The sequence below is a fragment of the Saccostrea echinata genome, unplaced genomic scaffold (assembly GCF_033153115.1).
Source record: "Saccostrea echinata isolate AGI-Se365-2 ecotype Australia unplaced genomic scaffold, CSIRO_AGI_Sech_v1 ptg000047l, whole genome shotgun sequence".
Classification (NCBI taxonomy): domain Eukaryota; kingdom Metazoa; phylum Mollusca; class Bivalvia; order Ostreida; family Ostreidae; genus Saccostrea; species Saccostrea echinata.
Window position 1 is genome coordinate 4,996,040 of NW_026889796.1, and position 25,688 is coordinate 5,021,727.

General features: G+C 32.4%; 1 protein-coding gene across 1 annotated transcript; it reads left to right on the plus strand.

Moving 5' to 3' along the window:
• Positions 1-2,178: 2,178 nt before the first annotated feature.
• On the plus strand, positions 2,179-23,211 carry LOC133202919 (uncharacterized). Its single transcript, XM_061338782.1, has 17 exons — positions 2,179-2,272; positions 6,107-6,250; positions 6,378-6,609; positions 6,940-7,015; positions 8,292-8,459; positions 9,103-9,309; positions 10,054-10,342; positions 14,284-14,446; positions 15,152-15,258; positions 15,458-15,573; positions 17,960-18,057; positions 18,255-18,310; positions 18,767-18,963; positions 20,115-20,259; positions 21,671-21,883; positions 21,993-22,922; positions 23,051-23,211. The coding sequence occupies exons 1-17, from the start codon at positions 2,179-2,181 to the stop codon at positions 23,209-23,211; spliced, it is 3,396 nt and encodes a 1,131-aa protein (XP_061194766.1).
• Positions 23,212-25,688: the final 2,477 nt, after the last annotated feature.

A 25,688-nucleotide genomic window follows, 5' to 3' on the forward strand; every position in this document is an offset into this window, starting at 1 on the left:
ACTTTTGTCAAAAATCTGGAAAATAACAACTTTAGTCATGTTTAAAGGAGTAAAATGAATAACTTTAACCGCATAGTTTTTCATTTTTTAGTCAAATTCTCACAATTATGGGATATAAATCGACGAAAAGTGGTATAGATTGATAAGGATGGTTGTAGAAAGGTAGAATTTTGAGCATCATAGAAAGTTTACAATTTCTTAATATTTCAGAAATTTATTATTCGCATCATTTACAACCAAAATAGGTTAAAAAATACATATCGATCCAGGCATCCATTTTTTCGTTTGTATCATCTGTCCTTAAATTTCGGGGTTTTTTTCATTGTTAACAATTATCAACGAAAATAAATCCAACAAGAAATATTTATTATGACTACATATTGAATAGGGTTACTTTCGAAACAACGCAATTTAATGCTGAAAAAAACCTTTTTAGATTTCAAATCAGCGAAATTTTATCCCCACGAAAATTTGTGCTTCTTCAGTATTATGTCCAGTTATTACGGTAAAACTATGGGGTTGGCATAGATTTTAATTTTGTTTTTTAAAAAATGTTGCTTACGACACTGAGATGTAACAGTTTAAAGACCATTGATAAGCGATATGTTGTAAAGATAGTAATGGATAGTGGACATAGGTGAGAGGGTGATATTCGTGATTTTTTTTTTTATTATTTGGGGGTGGGGGTAGAACACAACAGTCATGCATTTTTATTTTTAAGAACCTTTCAATGTTAAAGCCGAACTTGAATATCTGAAATTAAAAAAGTAAATGTGTAAGATATATTAAAATGTCTACTTTCGGTAGGGCCAAATTTCTAAAACTGAAAATGATATTCTTTTGCATCCTTCTTCCTTACCCCTTAAATGCCCTAAAAACATCTACGTGTTTTAAAGTATTTTTTTAAAAATAGATCACATTAGGGAAGTGACATTTCAAACTTTCTGGACAGCCACATCATGATATTTAGTTGTCGAAAACTACGCATCTTGTGGCATATCAAGAGAGAGAGAGAGAGATTTAGAATACACCGCGGCACTTTAATGAAATAATGTGCATTAATTTAGATTTTACATTCAATTATGAAAACGAAATTTACATTTTCATAAACCTCCAGTTAGGTAAAAAGTGTTTTTGTACAAAACTTTCACAAGTACATTTTCAGTGAACTCGGCAATGTGTAAGTCCTGATATCATTATCTTTTTATTATGGAATTACTAAGAAGCGTGCAGAGATGAAATTTATCGATCATGTTTATTTATCAACATTTAAAATGATCACACAGTAGCAAAACTAAAACATAAAAAATCTTAAGAATTCAATTTCTATGGTACAATGTCATCTAAGTATATCATTGATATTTGTAATAAGAAATGTCAAAATTTTCAGTCCCTTATCTTATAATGATCAATTTCGTTGGCTCATGACTAATTAAGACCTTGACATCCTAAGTTCACTTGCTAGATTCCTTGATTTATTAATTGATTGTATGTTGTTTAACGTCCCATTCGAGACTTTTTCACTTATATAGAGACGTCACCATATACCGGTGAAGGGCTTCAAATTTTGACCTTTATTCGGCACTCAAGGCCATTGAGCAGTGAGGGATCTTTATCATGCCAACGGCTGCCGTGAACGGGGCCTCGGTTTTTAAGGTCTTATCCGAAGGACCCGGAAATTTCACTTCAACGTGCCGAGCGCATGGGAAGGAACCGTTGCTACCTATTTTTATCTACTTAGGTCAGTCGCGGCCGAGATTCGAACCCACGGCCTCCCGCCCCATCACGGAACGAGCGCTCTACTGACTGAGCTACCGTGAACGATACTAGACTCCTTAGAAACTTTTCTTAATTGAAGAAATTTAATATATATATATATATAGAGAGAGAGAGAGATTTCAAGAAAAGAGCCTCTCATCAGCCACATACATCAATATACTTGATTCCACACTAATTTATAATGTTTCTGCAGTGTAATATATACGAGGTTTATTTTTTTGATAGTTTATTAATTCGCTGCAAATCCGCCATCATCAGGAGCCTATTTGCATACTTATTTGGTAAATTTGTATGCCTAGAAAAATTATCTTCCTTCATCCGATTTCTATTGTTGAAATCATATATATATATAAGGACATTTTGTCATTTAAAAGTTTTAAGTCATTAAAAATCGAAGAAATGACTCCTTTTCACTTAACGTTTTATTTTTTAGTTTGGATTAAAACGATTGACAACACTTATTTGCAAGCAGTGAACGGTAGTTTTGCATCTCGTAAGTTTGCTTCTTTTTATTTAATTTAATTTAATCTTAATTTAACATAAGCTACTCAAGACCTCTATAGCTAAAATTAGAAAATTATTGGATATGCGGGTATTTTAAGGAAGCATTCAAATAATTTCTCTGGAAATTTAGACTTTTTGAAGAAATTTAAGTTTGATAAATTATCAAAGCCGCCGATAAAACATAAACTATTATTAACTATTGCATAAAGACAACAGTGTATGAGACCAAGAAGTACACTAGCACGACGTTATCACATGACTGCTATTAATAGAAATATATTCCTATATAAAAAGGTAAACAGAACAACACAACCCTGGGGTTTAATAATTTCTTTGAGTAAATAATATAGCCGAACAACATCTCTAATGCCTAAAAAGTGCAGCTAGAATCCTACTGTTCGGTCTGGAAAATAATTATTCCACACATTCGTACGAAACCTCATCCGATGTTATGTTTGTTTGTTTGTTTGTTTGTTTGTTGTTTAACGTCCCTCTCGAGAATTTTTCACTCATATGGAGACGCCACCACTTGCCGGTGGAGAGCTGCAAATTTTGTCCTATGCTCGGCACTTACGGTCATTGAGCAGTGAGGGATCTTTTTCGTGCCAACACCTACTGCGACACGGGACCTCGGTTTATACGGTCTCATCCGAAGGACCGGTCTCCACGTCCCACAGTGGGATTCGAACCCAGGACGTAAGGATCAACTCCTTACTTCGCGACTCTAGAGCAGACGCTCTAATCACTGCGCCACGCGGGCGACTCCGATGTTATGGGTTATATACATAAAATATAACTCGAAATATTTCTTCAAATCATGTTTACCTCACGATTTAAGCAGCACCTTATAAATTCATGTATCATAGAACGCAAGCCTTTGAGCTGTACAAATATACTGTTTTAAAGTATCCAGTTTAGTGTTGTTCTCTTCCATCATTTTGTCACGAATGACAGAGTAAAGGCCGATCGGGATACGTAAATATCTGACTGTCTTCATCAATAAAGATATAATCGATGGAAATAATTCAGCATACTTTTTTGGAAAACTTTAAATCCATATGAATCACACACAATATTCACGGAAATAGCTTCACGTGCCGTCTTAGCCATGTTCTCGTTATATTTCATGATCAATATTTTCAAGTTATTTGATGAGCAGTTATGACGTCATTGGTTGGAGTTTCAATCCAAGTGACAAATACAGCATAACAAAATACAAACATTTCATTTTTGTTAATATTTGTATGTTTCTATTCATTTTCAGGAGTTTAATTAGATCTTTAAATACCAATCTTAAGAAACTTGTTTTCTAAACATCATCTCTCCTACTATGACATCATATTGTATTACTGATTTAATCAAGTCAAAATATCTGTTTCCTTAAAAAATAATGTTCTTCCTCACACACATAGTCGATTATGGAAACACATCATTATCCATGTATAATTTTAGAAAAATTATAAATTAGAATGTGTGAGTAACTGCAGTAAATTGAAAAAGATGCTTTTAGCTGAATAAATTCGAGTACGTTAACTAACTGAGATAATAGTAATGGCCTTGCTATTTACATGCTTTTTAGTATCTGTTTTAATCTTGGATTCTTAATCCAATTTTTCTTTGATTCTTGTTCTTATTACATAATCATATGTAGGTTATTTTACACTTTATAAGGGTAGGTTTATACTATTAGGCACGATAATATGCAAACATGTGCCCTTGACTTTACACTTTAAAATCAAATTACGTTTCTTCAAAATGAATAGATGTTTTTATGATTTTTGCTCAGAACTATTGATATTTTGGTGTAGCAACAAAATTGAATTCGTCTGTGACTTTGAGTAATGTGTTCTGATTTGGAAATTAAGGATTGCTTCTTTATCAAAAAAGGTTAGCACTAGGATTTTATTTTTCGTGCTGCTCCATCTCTAATAGTGATTCAGTATTCTTATATATTAACATTCCCTGTAATGTAAATCTTATACGATACCACTTTTGATGCACCAGATGGGCATTTTAAAAAGTTATATCTCTTCAGTAATGCTCATGCCAAAACGTTGGGCATCCGATTTATTTAAAGAAAAATGAATTTGAAGAACTGAAAAAAGGGGGCAAAAGACTGGAGCCAAATACGTCGAAGGATCAGAGCTATGTATGAGGGAGGAGTACTTCTTTTGTCAATTCTCATTAAATACATTTTTATCAGTGTCTGCACTAAAAGGTGTGACTTGACACGAGCCTTGCAGCATAATACATGACGCCATACCAAGTTCTTTTCCCTATATAGAACGTCTGTCCGCTTCCTGGTTTTGGACAGCCTAAATCTTGAGAAAAATAGAAAAATCGGGAATCCTGGAATTTATTTCTGTGATTGTCAAATTTTTTTAGCCAATTTTTTTTTCATAATTTCTCTTTATATTAAATCACAGCATGGATTCCTATGCGTCTTTTGTATTTTTTCTGATCATCTTGTCAATATCTTGATTTTCTTACGACCATCTTTTTAAATGCCTGTTATTTTTTTTTCTTAAAAGGAAAAACTTTTGACATTAAAGATCGATATTGTTTGTTTTACTATTTTCATATTTTCTTCGGATTTGACTAGTATAAAGTATATAATTTTTATGATTTTATAGCTTGCGTCCAAGCCATCACATACTTCATGACATGGTGAAATACGCGATGGTTCTGACGTGAGCTTTATTTCCTGTACACTACTACGTCTCTTGCAATGAATAAACACACAAGTATTTCAGAGGAATGATAAAGGAATAGAGGGAAAGCCGTATGAATAAATCAAGTGAAAAACTTTATAAAGTGTTGAATGCAACCGTATTAAAAGCGATCACATCTATTTGATTTTTTTTTTTTAAAACATACATTAACACAATGTTCCAGAAATTCTAGGTATTCACTTTTTTTGTGCATGTAAATAAAAAAGTTGTTAGAAAATAAACATGATAAATATATAAGGAGAAAGGGTAATGTTTTTTTAATTGTTTTTTTTTATTTCTATTTATTCATTTTGTTTGTAGTTTTATTTAGTTGTTTAAAAACTGAGTTCGTTGTAAACAGTAATCATATCTCTGATTTTTGTCTAAAAGGGTTGGGTTGAAAAGGTTTGAATATAAATATCAATTATTTAATAATTATCTTAAAAGGTATTCTTGTGCTATACATTTTAAAATGGCTTAAATTCATCATTGCTAAGCATTTGATTGCTTAGCAAGAATGCTGACAGATTAATTTTCTAAACCTACAATAATATATTCCTTGATTTGATCAACATAAATCGGTACAAAATTGCAACATACAGTTATTAAACCCGAGGCCCATAGAACGCGATTGTTATGGGTTTAGTCTTTTGCTGTTGTTTAATAGGTAAATTTTAATTTTGATGTTGGTTTGCCAGTACTTCGTGTTGCTGCATGGTCGAACACTGGCAAATTTTAGCATTTTCAGGAAAAAATGAAAAATCTTTCCCCAACCCCACCCAATCCAACCTCCACGAAATAGGATTTTCGAGTTTGGACAGTTTTTTTATTTCTTCCTTTTTCTTTCTTATGCTTGTAAGATTTTCTTGGGAAGGTTGCCCCCTTCTTTATAAATCATTGCTACCGTCCTGGACTGCAACATACAGCTAATAATTTTTTCTCCAAAATCATCTCTACTATTAATATCCTTTCAGAATTTTCTTTTCAATCGCAGGTTGCACAAAAATAAACACAGTGCATTTCATTATCTTTCTGACTGCAGAATGATTGCTTTGCTAAGCCATTGGTAGAATAATTAGATTGAAATAATGTTTCTTGATGACGATTTTCAGTGTCTTTGGATGAAATGGTGAGTGGATTTCGCTACCAGCAGTTACAACTTTCAACAAGAATGATGAACGCTAGTCTACACGCTAGACTCCCAGAAAAAATGGCTGCAATGCAAGTACAAGAGGCAGAGGAAAGAACAGCAAGAGGTTTTGTTTTATATTTTAAGAAGAGAGAGAGGGTGGGGAGAAGGACAGAGAGAGAGATACTTTTTTCAGTAAAACCTGCCTTAACGGAGCTGTTTTTTTTATTTTGTTTTCATATCTTTTCCATTAGCTTTAAGTGCCATTGAGGATACGCAGACTCCGTTCATTGCAATGGAATCCCGTTACAACCTGGGATACATAGGCCGTGGATACGATTTGTTCAAGGGAAATCCCCTCAGCAACGACGGAGTGGTGGATCAAGGATTCCGCCTCCCAGTTATTGATTTACCATATTCCAACAAGTTCACTGCAGACGGACATTTCCGAATTCCAGACAATGTTGATGTAATTGCAGAATCAAGGTACTTATTAATTACTTAATTTACTTGTTCGCAGTCGATACTCTAAAGGACTAGTGAGGCGAATAGATTGCACGGATTAATTGATATACACCCCAAGAACAAATGAATCGATGGAAATGAAAAGATACAATTGTAATTCTTTTTTTCGGAACATAAGATAAACTAACACGGTGAAAAATAAAGATTTTGATATATTTTTGTGAATGTGTTGTTAATGTAAATACTAATGTTTGTTATAATTACCCTATTGTAGAATCATATGCAGGTATTTCTATTAATTATTCTACACCTTTGTACAAAATAATTTTATTGTGTTTTTTTTACTTTTAGTGCTAAGTTTGGGTCCTCTCTGTATAAGGTGCAGTCGGAGTCGGACTACAAAAGCATGTTGAGTGTAGATGCTTCGGTATGCTCTAACCATTTACTATGTATATTTTTATGAATTAAGAATTTTTTCGTGCAATATGCAACATAAAAAGGGTAAGTTATTCATCTAAGTACATATGGTCTGAAAAGCGAGGTTACACACTTTGCAATTATTGATTGATTGATTGTTGTTTTACGTCCCTTGCAAGAATATATGAGACGTGAAGGGCTTTAAATTTAGCCTTTGAAGATAGTAAAAGTTCTTTATTGTGCAAACGCCTACCGTGACAGATTTTAAGGTCTCTTGTCAAAGGAACAGTTTATACCTATATATTTATATTTCCAAATATTTGTTTCCTTAAGATTCTTTGCAAATAAGAAAAAGTTCATGTTCTCGTGAACTACCGTGGGATGAGTAAAAATATTTCCATTGTGATGTGATTGAAGTAAAAAAATTATGCAAACTTTTTTTTTCAAAAATGATCGTTGAATGACAAAAATATGTGGCAAGTCATCAGAGAAATAATGTAAATATAAGATATGAATTTAATTTTTGAGAATTCATGAGGCACATGAACTACAACGCTTCAAGCCTGGATATTTATAATGAAGCGCTAACGCGATTCATGAAATATGCCGACGTGAAGCGCCGTAGTTCATGCCGTCATGAATTCTCAAAAATTAAATTCATCTCTTAAGTTGACTTCCTAGGTTTGACGCGCCGCCGAGAACAAGAACCGAACCCGGTAACCCCCGATAACAAAGCTAGTGGCCTACCACTATGCTTGATTTCACCAAAGCAAGAGCAACGACTATTTAATAAGAACTAATAAGAACTTTCAAATTGTTATGTTTGTAAACTTTTTAAAGAAAATGGTCGTATGTACAACATTATTTAATTTTATTATATCATATTATATTTATTACACTTTGATATACACTCTACTATATTACAATTTTTGTACTGTTGGTGTGTACGTGAATAATAAAACCAATGAATTTTGACATCAATTCAAGCAAAAAGCTTGTCAAATTTAAGCATACACGCAATAACATGAATTTATGCTAGTATTTGCTAAATCAAAGAGGTATGACTTAAAATTAATAAGCAACTTATTTCTTACGATATGCTTTTTATTTTAAGAATCAATTTTTTCACATATGAAAGATTTCGCATTTTGTGTTTTAATTCAATTTATTTTATTTCAAGTTGATTTTTTAAAAAATTAAATCCCTTTATAAATAATGAATATTTAATTACTGTACACTGTGATTTGAATATAAAATTTTGCTATAGACACGCATGTCTCTTAAAGGTAAACGCTCATGGTGAAGGATGGGGAGTCAGTGCCAGCTTCAGTGCAAGTGCATCCTATCAAAAAAATACGCAACAAATTCAAAAAGGGGAGACAACCACCTTAAGCATCGTTAGCCGAGCTGTCGTGTACAGAGCTCGGATGTCAGAAACATCCAAAATATCGAAGGTAGAGAACATATGGTGTTTGATTTGTTTTGTTTTTGCGTGCATGTTTTAATTCTAATTATTAGCACATGCACAACTTGTTATCAACATTTGTAATTGCAAAGAAATGTAAATAACAAAAAAAGTATAAAAATATTTTATATCCTGGTAGTTGAAATAGAGTATGAATAAAATGCTAACTGGATTTTAAAATAAGATTTAGTTCTAAATTCCAAGTTCTTAAAAACTATTTCAGCACAGTAAAAGATTTATAAATGTTTTATTCTTAACGCACAGTACTTGAAATGCTATTTCTCATACATGTATGTCTGTCATTTTAAAATTTCTACAAGTATGAAATACAGTGTCGCTTTTGACGTCGCGATACTTTTTCCCCAATCACATCAGTCAATTTACAAGAAATCTGATATTAAATCCCCCCTTATTTTTTTCTAAATTTGACACATATCCTTAATCAAAAGATAATAATACTCTTATTCAATCGTACAAAAACCCGAAAATGCATGCTTTTACACTATGGCCAAATAATTTGTCACATTGTAAGATTTAACGCGTGTTTCAGTAAATCTCCGAAGTAAATCTTTTAAAGCAACATCCAAGAACTGTCAGTTGTCTGTCTCAGTAATAATTTCTTCCTATTTCAGGTCTCTGATTACTTTGAGAAAGCTGTTATGCTCCTCCCTATGGAGAACTGTGATAATGATTCACTGCAAGACATGTACCTCAACTTTATCCGGGAGTTTGGAACCCATTACACAACCCAGGTGGTCATGGGAGCTAAGGCAGTACAACAACTAACCTTCTCTAATTCGGATCTGTCAAAACTGGAATCAGAAGGAATATCTGCCGAGGTCAACTGAATGAAGTTTAAAACTAGAACTGTTTCGAAATTGTTTTAAAATTTAATTTCTACTTTTATTTGAAGTCAGAATAAGTATACTTTACAAGTATTCAAAGCTTTAATTTAAGATGAATATGAGAAAAGTAACAAACTAGCATGTATGATTCTAATGCTCGGAGTTGTTATAATATATCAAAACATACGTTATCCTTTCAAATTTGTCTTATTTTCATTCAAAAGAAATCAAAGCGTCACATTTACATTTAAAAAAAAGTTTCGGATAAAAGATTAAAAAAAAGTTTACTCCAGTATAGAGGACACTGCTTAAACAGCATTGTGATTGATTTTATATTAAATTCAATTAGAGCTATATTTGTTCAAAACTTATGATCATGGAATGCTGTGACCAAGTATAATAAGTCTAAATTTTATCCAATGCAAACCAGACCCCTTTATTCTAGATGGAATTGTTTGGTCTAGGGCATGTCTGCATGGGAAAAATAAAAATATTTCAGAAAGTGACATGAATGAAATATGGAGATAACGAAAATTATTCAAGCTCATAAGCCCGTTCAAGTAATATACATCAGGAACAGAGCAAACACGGAACTCAAAAAAATAAGGTCGGATCAAGTGCCATGAATGAGTGGACATCCCCTGCCGACACCGATTAAACGTTATCCTTGAATGTATACTATTGTAAACTGAAATCATTACCATGGTTGTAAAAGAAATTTAAACTTTTGAATCGCAGGTTGCTGCTGAGGCCTCATACAGCGGTTTCGGTGCTTCGGCTGGTGGGGGCATCAGTGTGGGTGTTGGTTCACAAAACGATGCAAAACAACAAGTGAGTAACACCAACAAGGAACAATATGAGTACTATATTGGAGGAAACCCTCCAGCTGGAGATTTCTCAGAAGGAAGTACGGAGAGTCTCAGAGAGTGGGCAACATCCGCTGATGAGAAACCAGTGCCAATTCAGTATAAGATGACGTCTATTGATACGTTATTGAAACCTGGATACTTTAATGACATCACATATGGTTAGTATACGCATTTAGTTCTTATTTAAATATCCTTCATTGTTTCAATTTTCAAGACTGGGAATGTTGAACATAAAATGTCAATTTTGAAAGGGAAAATAATTATTTACAATCAAATGTTTCTTTATGTAAATAAATAAAAATAAATGATAATCATATCAAAAACCAATTTAAGAACCCTCTATACACTGCGCACTAAAGAGTTCTGATTCTGTGGTATTTTTATGAAGTTAGAGTAATCTGCCCTTAGATCTAAAATGAAATAAATTGAAATCTACAGTTTATCAATCAATTTCTAATCAATTCAAGCATTCTTAACATTTTGATAGGCCATGATAAATTAATTGAACACCTCATCTGCATGCTTTTTCCCAACTTATGTAAACAACAGTGATTTCTGTTCATCAAAATTTTGTTGCCTTTGAACATTTCTCCTGGGGGTAAAAGCCAGGCAACCAGTGTTGAAAACGATATAAATAAGCTCAATATTTACACCTTTATACAATATAATTTTCTCAATGTCGAAAAAAACATTTTCATTTAGTGTAGAGAGGGTCCTTAATCGGCTTAAATAACTAAAAAGGTAAACTTATACTCTTACTATATGTACTTCAAGTACTTCAAAGAACGCAACCCGTTCCGTGCTCGTGCTTGCCTGTCCTAGTACTTATGTGTTCACTTACAATACATGCTCATTTACGCGTACGATACTCTCATTAAATGTAAGTGCTAATGTCTGTCTTTGAAACTCAGCTATTTAAGGTTCGATCCTAAATATAACTTCAGTTACCGACTACGTTTCTATCCTCAGGTTTAGGTACATGTATTTATCATCTTTTAAATGTACCCGTTCCTTATTTAACGTACTTGTCCTCTATATAATATATCTGTCTTCTCTTTAACGTTACTGCAAGGTTCTCAATTTAGCTCTATATAATACAGATGGACTTTTTAGTTCCTTTGGTACCCGTCATTTTTATTTAAAGTTTTTGATACTTTCTTTAGTCTCTCTTTAATAAACTTTGAGTATATTTAAAGCTTCAAGTCCTCAGTACAACTTCAAAAACCTAGTGTCTCCTTCCTCAGTACAGCTTTATTTGGCTTCCCTTCTCGGCAATGCTTCACATAATTATAATACAACCGGTGTAACTTCAAGTAGCTTGAGTGCATATCTCCTATAAATCCTAAACAATTGCTATGCCTCTCCTAAATACAGCTTGAAGTCCTTATTGTTCATGTACAGTAATTATGTTAAAAGTCCAATGAAAAAAATTCAGAGAAGAGCAAACACGGGCCCCCAAAAAATTAATGGTGGGCTCGTATGACTTACACGAGTGGGAATTCCTTGTCCAGCGGTCATTCTCACTGTAAACCCATTTTCTTCATCGGGTAAAAGTAGTCTTCTTTCCGTATATAAATACTGGCCTTATAATTTGTTAAGAAAAAAAACCTGAATCGACATTCGATCCATCGACAAAACTGTGTCTACAAACAAGGGTATTGATTCGATCATACGTTTTCGAAAAGTTGCCTTAAAACGAGATTGTTGATACCTTTGTATCAACGAATGCTGGACAACTCGCCCCCAAGACAACTCGTCCCCAAGACAATTCGCAACCTATTCAGGACAACTCGCCCCCCAATTCAGGACAACTCGCCCCCAGTTTAAGAACCAACAAATATTAAATATATTATATAGATATTTGAATTTAAAAATGTTCCTAGAAAGTTAAAACGAACAACTGAAAATAAAGAGGGTGTTGCAGTTCTTTTGTTATTTTCCCTAAAGTTGTAGCAAAATTTTAAGTTACAGAAAACGGTCTTAATTTTTTCCAGATACAGCGGTATATACAGCACAATGTAGAACAATATTTAGAAAATGCATATCGACTTCCAATTTGCCATTAAATGAAGTGTTAATTAGTCACATAGCAAAATAAGTCAAGTTTTCTGTTTTTTAAATAGGGAATCCCCATTGTTCTGAAAAATTGCCTCCTTGAAACAGAATGAATTTGATATACGCATAAAGAGACAGGATTTTTCTTCAAAACTGCCATTTCCGATTTTTGTTTCAAAGAGGCATATTTTTGGAAATCACAAAAATCGAATAAAAATTATTATCCATCCGAAATGCAAAATGTGCACATAAAATAGATTAGTATACTTCACTGTCGGAGATGGTCCAGTGATAAAGCGTGTGGACTGTTTACAAAGATTCTTTTACCTGAGAATGGGTTCGAATCCCGGAATGGCTGGTACATATATACATAATTTTTTCTTGTATAATGGAAGTACGATGTAACATCTCTCTTGAGAGAGAAAGAGAGAGGGAGATAACTCTTCATGCGTCGTGGGTATTTTTAAAAAATGTCCTCGATTTATTGCGAGTTTCTGCAACACCCTCTTTCTCAATTTTATTGAAAATAAAACACAACACAAATAATTTAAACACTAATATCTATTGTCGGTACTGGCACTTTTTGATATATCTTAAATAAATTCACACATTTTTTTTACATTTTCATCACAAATAAAACTAAATATATGTAATTTTCAGAGCTTGTATGCTTTAATTCTTCATCACGTTGAAGCTGCTTCGGAGCTTGGATACGGCACGCCAATTTTTTTAAACAACTAAATAAATAATACGTAATTTTCGGAGCTTGCATGTTCTAATTAGTCGTCACTTTGAAGTATATATCAAAATTATTTGTGAGCTTGGGGGTTTCATTAAAACTTTTGTCTGATGTTTTCATTTAATTACTGATAATCATTATCATAAGTTTCTTAAAGCCGTCAGTTAAACGTTAATTTCGTCATTAAATAATTAAGATGTTTTAACATTGAGGACAATGTGCTCTTTTAAATAGACATATTTTATAAATATGAATTTAAAAAAAATATGATAAATCAAAATGCATTTATTAACTCTATTTCACAAGAATAAAATTTAAGAAAGCATGGATATTATGATTAAATCTTTTATGCATACATTGTGTTTTTATACAAAATTATGATGTAAATGCATAAAAAAATAAATAACCTAGCTATTACAATCGTAAATATTGATTATGATTTAAATTTGCATATAAAATATACATTATTGAATAACAGTTATTTTTCCCCTTGCAATTCACAAGAAAAAATAATGGGGGCGAGTTGTCTATAAAATGGGGCGAGCTGTCTTGAGTGGGGGCGAGTTGTCCTAAATTGGGGGCGAGCTGTCTTTAATAGTGTTGGGGGCGACTTGTCTTGGGGGCGAGTTGTCCTGATTCCGTATCAACAACTTATTTGTCAGTAGTAGAAATTGAACGTATGTAGAACATGCTGAGGATTAAAATCAAATTATTACATTTATCTAAGAGTTCAGTTATTATTTTGCTGTATATATTTTCTCCAGTAACACATACAGCTATAAACATATATTTTAGAGAACTTCAACTTCAGAGTACTTATTATACTTCAACTTCAAAGTAGTTATTATATAGAAACAAAATGAACAAAATTTGATACATGATATGAAAATTCTCTAGGTATACTGTTATCGTTATGAAAGAAGCAGTTGTCCATAATGTCAAAACCCTTTAATTTGTCGTTTAGATATTTTTAAATGTAAAAAGTGTACATTTTGGTGCTTTTGTTGCGGTTTAATGTGAAAAGTAATACGTTTGGGTGTTATTAATTTTGGCAAAAGTTTTCCTTTTTAGAAGTTTTTAATAAGTATATTCGATATAGAGGATTTTACGCTTTTGGTAAGTTTCATATGATATGAATGATAGTCAGAATTATTAATTATAAATATTTACCATATGTATCGGTTTTAATTCTTCTGGAAAACTCATAATATCCTTCAAAATTATTATAACTCTAAGAACGACTTGAAAATTGAAAGAATCTAGATTGTCTAGTCTAAATTGTCTTAGTATATGTGCTGTTTTTAGGTTTGCTTGAACGACGCCGATGTCTGCGTAGAGCCCTGTATACTTATTGTAAGCAGACGGTGTCACCCTCCCTTTGTAATCCACCTGACGATTCCTACATATCACAGGGGACACGACGTAAAAGACAAGCCATTGACAACACCAATGCTCTCGATATTATTAAGTAAGTAAATGCTGGTTATCTTCAGATTAGATTCAGATTAATTAAAAAAACATATTATTTTTTTTTTAAACAGTGTGTATATGAAAATCCCACGGCATAGATTTAAGGAATCACTGTCTGGTTAGTAGAGTATGCCAGGGCATCAACGATAGTTGGAAACGTGGGATAATTTGCATAACGGGCGATGTTCCTGGCATACTCCACTAACTCGACAGTGATTCCTTATATTTCCATTTCATTGTGAAATAGAATTGTAAATTTAGATTTTAAAAATATAAAAAAAAAAAAAATAAATTACACGAGGCCTAATATGTCAATTTCAATAGTCCCCGCCCACTGACGTCAAACACAAAGACAGCCGCACGAGATTTACATGCATATTAGGCCTTCTTAGCTCCTGACCTTTCGCTTGGCGAAAGTTACATTCCGGTAGAATGATCAAGAAATCAACTCAACTACCTTTCAAAGAGTTATCACAGAGAAAACAAATAGAAATGGAAATATTAAAAAAAAACTTTAAACCTAAGGTCTTCCTCAGCCATATAATTTTTCAAGATAAAATTCTGTTGTTGTTTTTTTTTTTCAAACACATTGTTCCTGTATGGCTTATGAAACTGTTTCTTCGATGTAAAGTAAAATTTATTTTTTTATGTTTATTATTATTCTTTATTATTTAATATATGTTTTATTATAATAAATTACCAGGTTTGGTGATTTTTTAACTCTTGAGAATATTAAGACAAGGAAATTTTTAGCGTTGTCCAATTCTACGGGCTACCTAAACGGAGTCGTTACCAAACCCTTGGTACCAGGTATGGATACAAAATTCGAATAATTTGCATAATAATTATACGAATTATCTGTAAAGATTTACTTATGTTGAATGCCTTTTTCACATACTGTGATCGATAAACTCCATAGTATCAGTCAAGTATAAAAATTATTTTTTTTATTCTATTTTTTATCATGTTACTGAAAGCAAATTAACTTATTTTATTCCATATTTTTCAGTTGATAGAATTACAAATTATGACGGACTTTTTCAAATCAAATCGATTGAAGGGGATTCTACAACATTGGGAACTCCGTTGGCGTATGGTCAGATTTTCAAACTCGCCTCCTTGGAGGTTAGTTTAGTATAAAACTTTAATATGTAAAAGGTAAAAATATCGAACCGTGATCGATCTCAAAAAATTATACACAATACAAATATATAAGAGGGCATAAAACACGGATTCCTAGAAATTTTAGAGGTGGGATCAGGTGCCCAGGATGAGTAAGCATCCCTTGTTGACTGTTCTGAGCCCTATGGACTGATCAGGTAGACGGAACTTTCCGTGGTCAAATTCAGTATAAAAACAAAGGTCTTTTTGAATTTTACATCCATTTAACTCTTATTGTAAGACAAAAATACCGAAGTATTTCATGGCAACCTGAGCACATCTTTCAATATATTAAAATAAAGAATATCGTAAAATGCTAGAAGAATTGTCATCCCGTAACGGCTTTAACAATGCAATGTTGTAGTCAAAAGCAGAACAAGAAACAATCATACTTATAAAAGTTTACAAAACATTTCATTTTCAGACTTTTCTACATATAAAAACCACTCCAATTTCCGTGGTCGCGCTGTCCCGCTCCATGGTTTGGTATTGCTATAGACGCTGGAATCCTTTGGTCGACCTGAAATCCGATCTCTCTTTTCCTACAAAATGCACTGCTCCATAAACTGTGATGGTCTGTCGCACTAAAGTCCGATGGTGTTGAGAGAAAAAAACAATGTATGTTTAAGACCACACGATATCCCAATGTCAATCAATAATGCCTTTGTCTAGCATTCAAAAGTCCTTGCACGCTGTTTGACTAATTATTGGATAATTTTTCGCGATACATAGGAATAGTCCTGGCACATAATTCGACTGAAATGTGTTAGTCTCGATCGCACCAACCAAAGATTTTAAAGGAAAAATCTTCCAAGCTTATCGATAGTAAGGGTTAGTCTCTTACACTCACAAGATATCCAGGTTTGTTGTTTTCGACCGATTTCTCTGGTCTCGTATCCATCCGAGAGATAACTTTAAGTCTAGCACCAACTTGATACTATATATATATATATATATATATATATATATATATATATATATATATATATATATATATATATATATATATATATATATATATATATATATAAAGCACTAAAAATGACCAACCACACGAACAATAATAATTGTCAAATTTTCGGGACGACCTGTCCTTCCTCAGGACAAAGAAAAAAGTTAAGAATTCATAAAAACAAAGGAAATAGAGAAGCAAAAACAACTAGCACTACTACTAAACTACCAAACACTAAATATTTACAATGTTACATGTTTAATTTGGAGTTTATAAACAGTTGTGAACAAAGAAATCCGGAGCGCTATGAATTGCGTGCGGTCTATCGGGTGTACTCTGGTGAAGCGTGATTTACATAATTGAACGAATTAATTATCGCTAATTAATTACGACCAACAGTAAATCGTACATTGTCTTATTCTCTCAAAATAGCGTAACTCTACATGATAAAAAGAAATTAAAGAAAGATAATATGGTAGGACAATTTTGAAATATGAATTTGGATATATTATAAATTTGGAAATCGGAAAAAAGAAATAAACAAAAATGTAAGCTGTAAATATTTGGGTAGGTTGTTCCAGGATTGCTAATACGAATTAACGGTAAAGTTTACACTATATAGAGAGAATGAACTTGTTTGTTACAATCCAGGATTGGGTCTAGTTCACGTTCATCCTGGTGAAGTCATTAAGTTTGTTAATACCATTAGGGCGGAATGACTTCAGCCTGTGCATCCAGAACTTTTCCTTGCCTTTTCTCTGCGCGTCTGTCCATCTTGGATTATGGTCAATAACCACTACTGTCATGTCCTCCCATTTGTGACCTTCAAGGTTGAAATGTTCCCCAACGGGTTCATTGAGTTTTTTGGTCCTAATGGTAGAACGGTGATTATTGACTCTCCTGTGGAGATCTCCTGTTTCACCAACATACTGTTTGGAGCAAACTTTGCAACTGATGAGATAAATACAGTTGTCTGTTTGACAGGACAAATTCCCTAGTATTTTGTAGCTGCGGCCTGTAACGGGGCTGTTAAAACTGTCTGTGTCAGAGCTGTACTTACAGAGAAGACATCTTCTGTCAGAGCAAGTTTTAAAGCCCCCGTTAGGTAATGGATTGTCCAATCTGGTTCTTACTACCATGTCCTTTAGGTTCCTCGGGCGTCTGTATGCAGCCAATGGGGGCTCCTTAAAGACCTCTGCCATTAGTTTATTTGAGTGGAGAATTGGCAGATTCTTTTGAAGGATACCGCTGAGGTTCTTAAGGACGGGATGGTATGTGGTTACATGTACCAGAAGGACCCTGCCGCTATTGTCTTTTTCCTCTTATATTATAATTCTTTTGCATGATTTTGATATTACGGTAAAAGAAAAGGTAAAACGCAAAACAAATCTTTAATAGGGAGAAGATATGTTCATCGGAAGACAGTTCATTGAAGATGTAAGTGAAGCTCCAGAGAGTAAACTTGAGACTGCGTTTGAAGGAAAAGATCGAAGAAAGTAAGCTTATAATTTGAAGGGTACAAATATGCAAGAATAGTCGCTTATTCACTTGGAAATGAAGGTTTTGAGGCAAAACTTTAAACCCTTTAAGGCATTTCAATGCAGTTGAAAGCATAATTCTATTTTTATTTATATATTTTATTTTTAAACTAATGTTCAGAATATTTAATTTCGTTTCATTTCATTTTATACAGATTTATGGCAAACGGAGATCTTACAGACTTTTCTATATTCTTAAAGCCAGGAAAAAGTAAGAAGCTGTTGAACTTATTGGTTTTCTAAATACTCGTTGTTCTTTAGTTGCAGTTAATTTCTAGATTTATGATTTATAGAATGTTTAATTTCGAAGAAAAGTGTTATAAATCAAGAAACACAAATTTTCCCTCCTGTATATCCGTGGTATCATTCTATTTTATAATGGCTTCTTACAAGTATAAGATTAAGAAAATTAAATTTGAAAAGGAATTTCACTGAAACCAATCAGAAAGCAGACGGCTTGTTAATAGGTCAAAGGAGATGAACCTTACTTCCTCTTATTGTGTATACGAAGGTCAGATCGTGTACAAATACCATCTAATTAAAAACTCTCATTTTCAAATAAAATAGTTTCTTGGCTATTTGAAAATATTTTCAGTACATATTTAGATGTATAAAATAATGTTGATAAGAAAACAGAAAAACTTGATGGATTTTGTTTCAATTTCAGAGCGACCATATTTGGTAAGCTTGAAATTACGGTGCGATAGATCATCATCATTACAATATCAAGTCAATATAGAGGGAACAGACAGAACAGCGAAGTTTGACATGAAAAGTAATTGTCTGCCTCACCTGAATGGAAGATGGTATCATAGAGTGTTTACCGACAAAGGAATTGGAGAGATGCAGAGTGTTACTTTCATGGTATGTAAATTCCATGACAATAACAATGTATGTAGTCTAATCGAAATATTTCGAAAAAAAAAAGTGGTATATAAATGACGTTTTATGAGTGCTATATAAATGATGTTCAATGAGTGGTATATAAATGATGTTTTATAAGTGGTATATAAATGATGTTTGATGAGTTGTATATAAATGATGTTTGATGAGTGGTATATAAATGATGTTTGATGAGTGTTATATAAATGATGTTTGATGAGGGATATATAAATGATGTGTTATGAGTGGTATATAAATGATGTTTGATGAGTGGTATATAAATGATGTTTAATGAGTGGTATATAAATGATGTTCTATGAGTGATATATAAATGATGTTAAATGAGTGGTATATAAATGATGTTTTACGAGTGGTATATAAATGATGTTTTATGAGTGATATATATAAATGATGTTTGATGAGTGGTATATAAATGATGTTTTATGAGTGGTATATAAATGATGTTCTATGAGTGATATATATAAATGATGTTTGATGAGTGGTATATTAATGATGTTTATTGAGTGGTATTTAAATGATGTTCTATGAGTGATATGTAAATGATGTTTAATGAGTGATATGTAAATGATGTTTAATGAGTGGTATATAAATGATGTTTTATAAGTGGTATATAAATGATGTTTGATGAGTGGTATATAAATGATGTTTTATGAGTGGTATATAAATGATGTTTAATGAGTGGTATATAAATGATGTTTAATGAGTGGTATATAAATAATGTTTGATGAGTGGTATATAAATGATGTTTAATGAGTGGTATATAATGATGTTTGATGAGTGGTATATAAATGATGTTCTATGAGTGGTATATAAATGATGTTTTATAAGTGGTATATAAATGATGTTTGATGAGTGGTATATAAATGATGTTTTATGAGTGGTATATAAATGATGTTTTATGAGTGGTATATAAATGATGTTTATTGAGTGGTATATAAATGATGTTCTATGAGTGGTATATAAATGATGTTCTATGAGTGGTATATAAATGATGTTTTATGAGTGGTATATAAATAATGTTTGATGAGTGGTATATAAATAATGTTTGATGAGTGGTATATAAATGATGTTTGATGTGTGGTATATAAATGATGTTTTATGTTTTTCTGTAGGGAACAGAAGGATTGGAAGCTATCATTGGTTTTCAGATTCGGACCAGCGATAATCGTAAAGTCTTCAAATACAAGCAAGATAGTTTAAACCTAACGGGAAACGAAGAGACAATTCAAATGAACACACTAGAAACTTTGCCAGTCGGTAATTGAAAGTATTAACAACTTCTTACAATATGATTCATGCATTCATTGATGTAAATATGAAGTTAAAATTTCTTTTTTCAACTTGACGCAAACAAAACATTCTGACGAATATTTCTATCGATCTTCTATCGATCCCAGGTCCATTTGGAGACTTACTGTTTATTAGACACCTGCAAACGAAGTTTAGGTGTGGTAGTACTGGAATCATAATGTGTGTCTGTCTGTTCGTCTAGCTGTCTGTATGTCTGACTATCTGTCTGTAAACATGATTTTGTCCGTACCTGTCCTTGGAGACTATTGCATGTATTTGTCTGAAAATTTGTACAATCACTATATTCATCATATAAAGATGTTTTGATTTTTTTTTTTAAATTCACGTTTTTTTTTTTTTGTTTGTTTTTTTTTTCTTAGCCATTTTGGGTTCATATACGAGATTTGAGTCATAGAATCTAGAACTGCCATTTGGTACATTTGTAGAAAAGTGTGAATTGCAGCTTAAAACCAGGTCATAAAAACTTTTTCCAAAAAAAAAATTATTCTTAGAAATGATGAGGTGGTATAAAGCGATGTTCTATGCGCAGTAGTTGCTGGCACGATAAAGATCCCTCACTGCTCAAAGGCCCTAAGTGCCGAGTATGCCGAATATAGGTCTAAATGTGTAGCCCTTTACCGGCAAGTGATGGCGTCTCAATTTGAGTGAAAAATTTTCGAAGGGACGTTAAAAAACAAACATCTTTTCTTTGACATAAGGTATGCTTTAAAACTCGTTCAAATTCAATATTGAGCGAGCTTGGAGTTTTGTCGTTAGCGTCAAACTCATATAAGAGTGACACAGGCACTTAACGATCTCTCTCTCTCTCTCTCTCTCTCTCTCTCTCTCTCTCTCATTTTTTTACGGTTATATTTTTGTGATAAGAATAGAACTGTAGAAAACTTTAGGTCCCTTTGAAAAATGAGTATTATCGTCTGAATTATAGGTAAAATGTTACTCCGCCCAGTCAATCTATTTACTTAGATATATACAAAGATTTGAATAAGCTTTAACTTTATCAAAACTTAGGGAACGTTTCAAATAAGTTATACGAATGCATGAAAACAAAAATAAAATGATCCTAAAAATTCATAATATATTTGGAGTTGAGTAAATTTCAATTGAACTTTTAAATTGATTACAGATGAAAAAGAATACTAAAAATACTTTATGTTTCATTACGTTGATCTGAGTCAAACCATGCAAAAACATCCTATCAAACGTTTACTCAAACAATTGTTGTTATTATTGAGAAAACATGGTAATAATTATCAGTGTAGTTTGCTGTTATGTGGCTTAAATTTCTATAATTTTTTTTCATTTATACAATATAATACTAAATTATCCCCATGATTAAATAGATGGTTTCTTTCTTCAGAAATTGAAATATACCCCGCCCAGTTTTCATTCCATAGTAAGAATCACCCAGCCGGAAGTGACGTCAGACGTCAGGACATTGTATTTGTAGAGGTGGTTTCTGCTATTGATAGAAAAAAATTCTGGGGTCAACCAGTGTCACATCTGCTGTCCAATAAAAACCAAAAAGTCACTATAGAAGAAAAAGAACCCGCACCACACAAGATAAAATCAGGTCTCACATGATGAGAGTAACGATCAGATGTCAAAATAAAATGTTTTAATAAAACATCCTATTCTATTTCCAGCTATGCTACACGTTGTTTTTTTTTTTTACATTTCAGACTGCAATGGTATCATTTTCCCCGACAATGACGGGCTTGGCGTGGGAATCAATCTGAATAACAGTTATTTTGTATCTTTTGCTGTAGATGTTATGATTAACATCATTGTAATCAGGACCAGAAAAGAATTCCAAGCAAATAACTTCAGAGTAGAATATATCAATAGAAACAGTTCAAGATTTCAACAACTGCAGAACATTATTCGAAATCCCAACAGAGGAAGTACAAAGGCTATTAGCATTAAGTTCCCCAAAATGTACTTATCTGCCATTAAAGTATTTGAAGGGGATGTCGTAGATTTCGCACAAAATGTTGAAAGCATCCTAATCAGAGGTTGCCCTAGTGCTCTTTTGGAAGAAAAGTCACAGGATACCTCTGCCGAAGAATGGGAGCTAAGACGCAGCGAGAACCAACTCCAGAGGTATCCATTCCTAAGGGTTGTAACAACGCAACAAAATGGATCTAATTTTGATAGAATTTTTGAGGAAATGGAGAAGCCATTCCTCAAGTTGAATTACAGAAAAGATGTAACTATTGATCCAAATGCAAGAAGATGCAAAGTTGACGAGAGATACATCCAAAATTATCTGATGACCTCTGACGAAGTTGAAGGACTGAAGTTTCAGAATACTCGAATATCCTCTTCACTAAGCTCCATAACTATCATAACTGATGTGATGGCCATGAATAAGATAATGTACGAGCATAATATTCCAGCATTAGATAGCTTGCTTCTCATGTCCGTTCAACGATATCCTTGTGATTTGCAACAGGCGCCTGTTTTCGCTACCCAGCAGTCTCTGGAAGAAAAATCAAGCATATCAACAGCAGGCGTTATATCTATTACTGTTCTGGCGATTTTAGTTCTGCTTGCTTCTTTGGCTATATTTGTTATATTTGGAGTAATGCGACGTCGAACAGTAAAGAAGGGTATTTTTTTTTTTAAATTATCATCGTTAATTTTCTACAAATGGCCTACCGAATGTTGATTTCTAATTTCAAATATATAATGAAGTAAAATGCTGTGAGCATTTTTAAAGGAATTCATCTAATTGTAGATTCGTCCGTACATGTGCGTCAAATTGACGACGAAAGCGTATTTGAAAATGATGATAGAAAGGAAGAGGCACCACAACAGATATATACAAACAGAGAATATGACGTCGAAGAAGCAAACACTGCGTCTTCCTTTCCACCCAGACAAAGAAGAATGACATAATGTTATAACTTGCTGCACAGGTTGCAAATTTCGAATTTAAAATATAAAAATTTAGTTTTTATTTTAAAATTCTTTTTTTATGAAATGTTCATGTTAAACTCAAAACATAAGATTTAAATGGAATATCCAAGGGGGCGGGTAAATACTATGAATTGTTATGTAACTAGGCTGTATTTTAAATACTTGTGCTCATTTTTTTTTTTAAATACTATTATTCATACTTGACAGAGAAAAAGTTTACATCTTCAATACAATTTCCTTTTATAGAAAAAAAAAATATTGACAACACTACATCAAAATTATTAGAATAATTTTTGTAGATTCCAAATATGTGAGAAGATTAATGCATAAGCTAGTGTATTCTTGTACTATTTGAATATCCGTAATGCTTTCAAATCATTTTGTACTTTTTAATAAAGGTTACTGTTTCAGATATTAGTAATATGTTATTGACTTATAGATCAGAGATAAGAAAGCTAAAAAAGCAAACACTCGAGTAGAGGGCTCACTGTAAAGAGATAGATTATTCTATTTTATAACTCAAAAGCTCTCATATCTTTTTTTTCAAGTTTTAAATATGTTTAATATGTATATGCAATGTATACATGCTAATTAAACATTCATATTCCGATGTATATTGTCTTATGCATGGTTACAAGTATCTTTACTTGTTCTGAAACTTACATTTGACCTCTTTTGATAGAATTGTCTTTTGTTGCGAAAAACTATTAATGAAATAAAGGAGTATTCTTTCCCTTTCACTTTATTTATCGTTCATTATTTTTCTTTTACATGTTCTATAGTTACGTATTATTATGATAAGCATTTATTTCTGCTAATTTATCTAGAATGATAATTTATATTACAGTTTTAAAGAGAAAGAACATGAATTTCCAATCAACATTATTTTTTAACCCAGTATCATAACAATTCGTACCGGCTCAATTCTAGTTATAAGTGTACCTTGGTGTCTGAAGACCTATTTTTGGTCTTTTTAGGTAAATTGAAGTACTTCTTAGCATTCTAAGCAAATCATGCCCTTTTGGTGACTTTTGTTTTGAAAATATAAAAATTTCAAATAGGTTTTATTTCTAACGCGTTTGATGACCTCTGTGACTGTTGAATTTTAAAGTCGTGTTGTCTTCAAACTAAACATAATTCGTTATTTTGAGAAAACCATTCACGCTTTTTGTGACAATTAATGAACTAAATTAAATTCTAGTCATACATTGTCTTTTTTAAAGATGTTTCACGTTCCATTGTCGCTAAAAAGATGTTCATTAACCTGTAAACGTTTTATAACTGTAAATAATTTAAATGTTATTTTCTACAGTTTTTTTTATCCAAAGACCCTTTGATACTAATTTTTAATGTCAATTGAACATCTGCGATGGTTGTTAATATTATGTGTTCTCTATTACATATCATTTCTTGACAGGAGAATACAGAAAGTGGTGCTCAAAATCTATAAAAACACTCCCGATTACTAAAATACTTTGGTATCTACATTTTAAAAAAATAGACACGACTCCAATGTGCATATAAACCCTGCCATGCATATTTTGAATTCGTTCAGAGTCAATGCCTCGAGACTTAAACTAAGTAAACTTTATAGAAGACGGGCAAATCTTGAATGACTGGAGACATTACGTAAGTAAATTTTATAAAATACAGGCAAGTCTTGAAAAAAAAAGGAAATACCTGTAGCAACAATTTAGTTATACCTTTAAGATATATGAATGCTATTTAGAAAGCAAGAAAACTGGAGTTATTTTGGGCAATGAACACTCATTTCCTTACTTAAAAGATGTAACGAAATATTGGCTTCTTGTCATATGTATGTGTTCTTTTCTATGTAGAAAATTAAAGATATATTTATTTTTATTATTTTTTTTTAATTTTAAACTTACATGAAAAATTAATTGTGATAATTGGATTTTTTCATCACAGGTTTCGGGATGCTTATAACAATGCTTTTATTTGCATTAGTCGTAACACTTGGTGCTAATGTAACCAGAGACTACTGTGAAGGTATAGAAAATTGTCCTCTCGGTAGAGACCAAACCTGTGTCATGCAATGTGATAAAATGTACGGCTGTGTTGACCGGATTTCCTGTAGAATTAGGTTTCAATGTATGATACTATCGTGTCCTCTGATGACAACTACTCCGATGACATCTACCATTTCAACTGAAAATGAAAATTAGATTTTCCTACAGAGAATTCAAACAATTTATTTGTCAGATTCCTGAGTTCTTTCTGCAGAATAGACAAAAAATAAATAAATATGAAATGGAATTATGCTCTTCTTTATTTTTTCTTTATGGTTGGCAATAATATTTCAAATGGGAGTACATTAACAGGTAAGTCGTCAATGTAAACTGCAAACATTTCAGGTTCAATAATATTTCTCAAGAACTATTGTTCCGTTTAGTTAGTGTGATGTTAGTGACAAATGGGGGCAAGTAGATAGATTT